General features: G+C 39.7%; 1 protein-coding gene across 1 annotated transcript in view; it reads right to left on the bottom strand.

Moving 5' to 3' along the window:
• Nucleotides 1-2,304: 2,304 nt before the first annotated feature.
• Nucleotides 2,305-2,487, bottom strand: part of LOC125041992 (30 kDa salivary gland allergen Aed a 3-like) — an 848-nt gene continuing 665 nt past the window's right edge. The window contains exon 2 of the mRNA XM_047637454.1: nt 2,305-2,487. This exon is cut by the window's right edge and continues 387 nt beyond it. Coding sequence (XP_047493410.1) covers nt 2,305-2,487 — 183 coding nt within the window.

The raw sequence follows: 2,487 nt of genomic DNA, 5'->3' as shown, positions 1-2,487 counted from the left end.
TTTTAAATGTAATTAGTGTACAATAATTATATTTTGAATAATTTACAATGATTTTCTCTTTTTTTTAATGCGGGTCATATTTTGTGTGTTTAACCTAAATAAAAAATCATGTAACTTGATCGAGTACAAGGAATCCAATTACGCCTTTAATCAATTATGCATGTGTGGCAAGAATTAATAACATTAATTACTCAAGTTCTAATTTCCAGAGGCTTTAAAGCATAAATGCATGACAATATTAGCCATTTCATGAATACTTCTCAATGCGTTTAACAAGAGTTCAAAACTCGACTTAAAAACATATGACGAATTCCATTGTTGCTGATTAACATACTGAATTTCAAACTAGATGCTATTATCCATTAAGCGCACAACAGCGTGTAAGTTTAGCAAAAAGAGGCCAAAGTTAATGGACTGTTCTAACTAAAACAAAACTCGAAAAATGTTCAGAAACATGCCCATGCTACATTATAGTTATAACTTGTTAGTCATGAATTATTAATCAACGCAAACAGATAATCGCTCTCGAATGGTACGAGAATTTCTGCGAAAGTCGAGGCTACGTGGGTTTTATGCTACACAGAGAAGATACTTGGAGATATACTAGGACCGCTCTGGTAACAGTTACACCAGAGATGATGTTCTTTTAGTGTTTATGAGTAACGTGTAACAACAGCGATTAATTAGTACATGAACTAATCATTCGCACCTTACACCTATCTAGAGGTACCGAATTTATAGAAGAAAACTAGAATAATACTTTACTTGTCAGATTTTAGGCATCATTCGCTGTGAGGTTCGCTGTTTTGGGAATTATGTCTCGGATTCCGCCTTGTTGCAACTACACAAGATCCACAACCGTTGCCGTCAGGTTGGTGAGAAGTTATGAATTTCGGTTATCTCCTGGAGGCTGTTTGTATGTGTATGGATATGTTTATGTTTATGCAGACACACAAACACAAACACAAACACACACACAAACACACACACACACACACACACACACACACACACACACACACACACAGATAGATAGATAGGTAGAGAGAGAGAGAGAGAGAGAGAGAGAGAGAGAGAGAGAGAGAGAGAGAGAGAGAGAGAGAGAGAGAGAGAGAGATTGTAGATAAAATTCAATACGACAAAAGAAATACAAATAAAATCAAAATAAAATCTGTTCCATGTCCCAGCCTCATGTGATCAGTGCCATAACATCACGATATTTGATACAGGACTCAATAAAAGGCCGGACGATCCTCCAGGTCGACGTGTAAACAAAGAGTGGCTGTCGGGTGGCAATATATCAAGACAAGAAGAACCGGAAGTTTGGATATTTGAAACTGGATATTCAAGCACCGGCGTTGGGGTTTAATAGATAAGGTGGACACCGTGGATATGTCGATTGGGTAAACACTGATATTGGATACCTGGATATTGGTATTGGAGAAATCGGACACTATGATAGTGAATACTGATAGTAGATAGATACACACTGATACTGAATAATAGATACTGATAATAGATAGAAGGACACTGATGATGCATGAAATGATAAATAGAGTGGATAAAAGTCATTGTTTATGGGCAAATAAACATTGGTATTTGGATAAATAGATTTTGGTAAACGATGGATTCTTGGATAAACGGACGTTGGTACTAGGTTAGTAAAGGTTAAAATAAGTGTATTTGGTAACTAGGCATTGGTAGTCGTTAAAATGATATTTATATTTTGAATAGTAAAGACTGATAGTAGACACAGCTTGCTACTGATTCGTTTATTTAGAGATACCCAGATAAGTGTCTTTTTATATCTCTTTTTGATGCCAATACTTGGATATTGATTTTTTTCTTCAGAGTAAGGTATTTGGAAGCAGTGAAAAAGCAAAACGAATTAACTGTGAATTATATGATTGGTGTGGGAAGGAAGTTAGAAGTAGGAAGTTAGAAGTTTATATTAATCGTACGAAGATATATTGACGCTGACAAAAAGCAAGTCAAATTGGGATTGCATTATCCATTTATTAGTATTTTGACGTGGATAATTATATATATATATATATATATATATATATATATATATATATATATATATATATATATATATATATATATATATGCTGCATCCTCCCGCGCCTCCTTGTCGCCCGCTGCGTCCTCCCACGCGTCCTTGTCGCCCGCTGCATCCTCCCACGCCTCCTTGTCGCCCGCTGCATCCTCCCACGCCTCCTTGTCGCCCGCTGCATCCTCCCACGCCTCCTTGTCGCCCGCTGCGTCCTCCCACGCGTCCTTGTCGCCCGCTGCGTCCTCCTACGCGTCCTTGTAGCCCGCTGCATCCTCCCACGCGTCCTTGTCGCCCGCTGCATCCTCCCACGCCTCCTTGTCGCCCGCTGCATCCTCCCACGCCTCCTTGTCGCCCGCTGCGTCCTCCCACGCGTCCTTGTCGCCCGCTGCGTCCTCCCACGCGTCCTTGTCGCCCGCTGCGTCCTCCCA

The sequence above is a fragment of the Penaeus chinensis genome, chromosome 31 (assembly GCF_019202785.1).
Source record: "Penaeus chinensis breed Huanghai No. 1 chromosome 31, ASM1920278v2, whole genome shotgun sequence".
In the NCBI taxonomy this organism is placed as follows: domain Eukaryota; kingdom Metazoa; phylum Arthropoda; class Malacostraca; order Decapoda; family Penaeidae; genus Penaeus; species Penaeus chinensis.
This window is presented reverse-complemented; position numbering and strand designations above follow the sequence as displayed.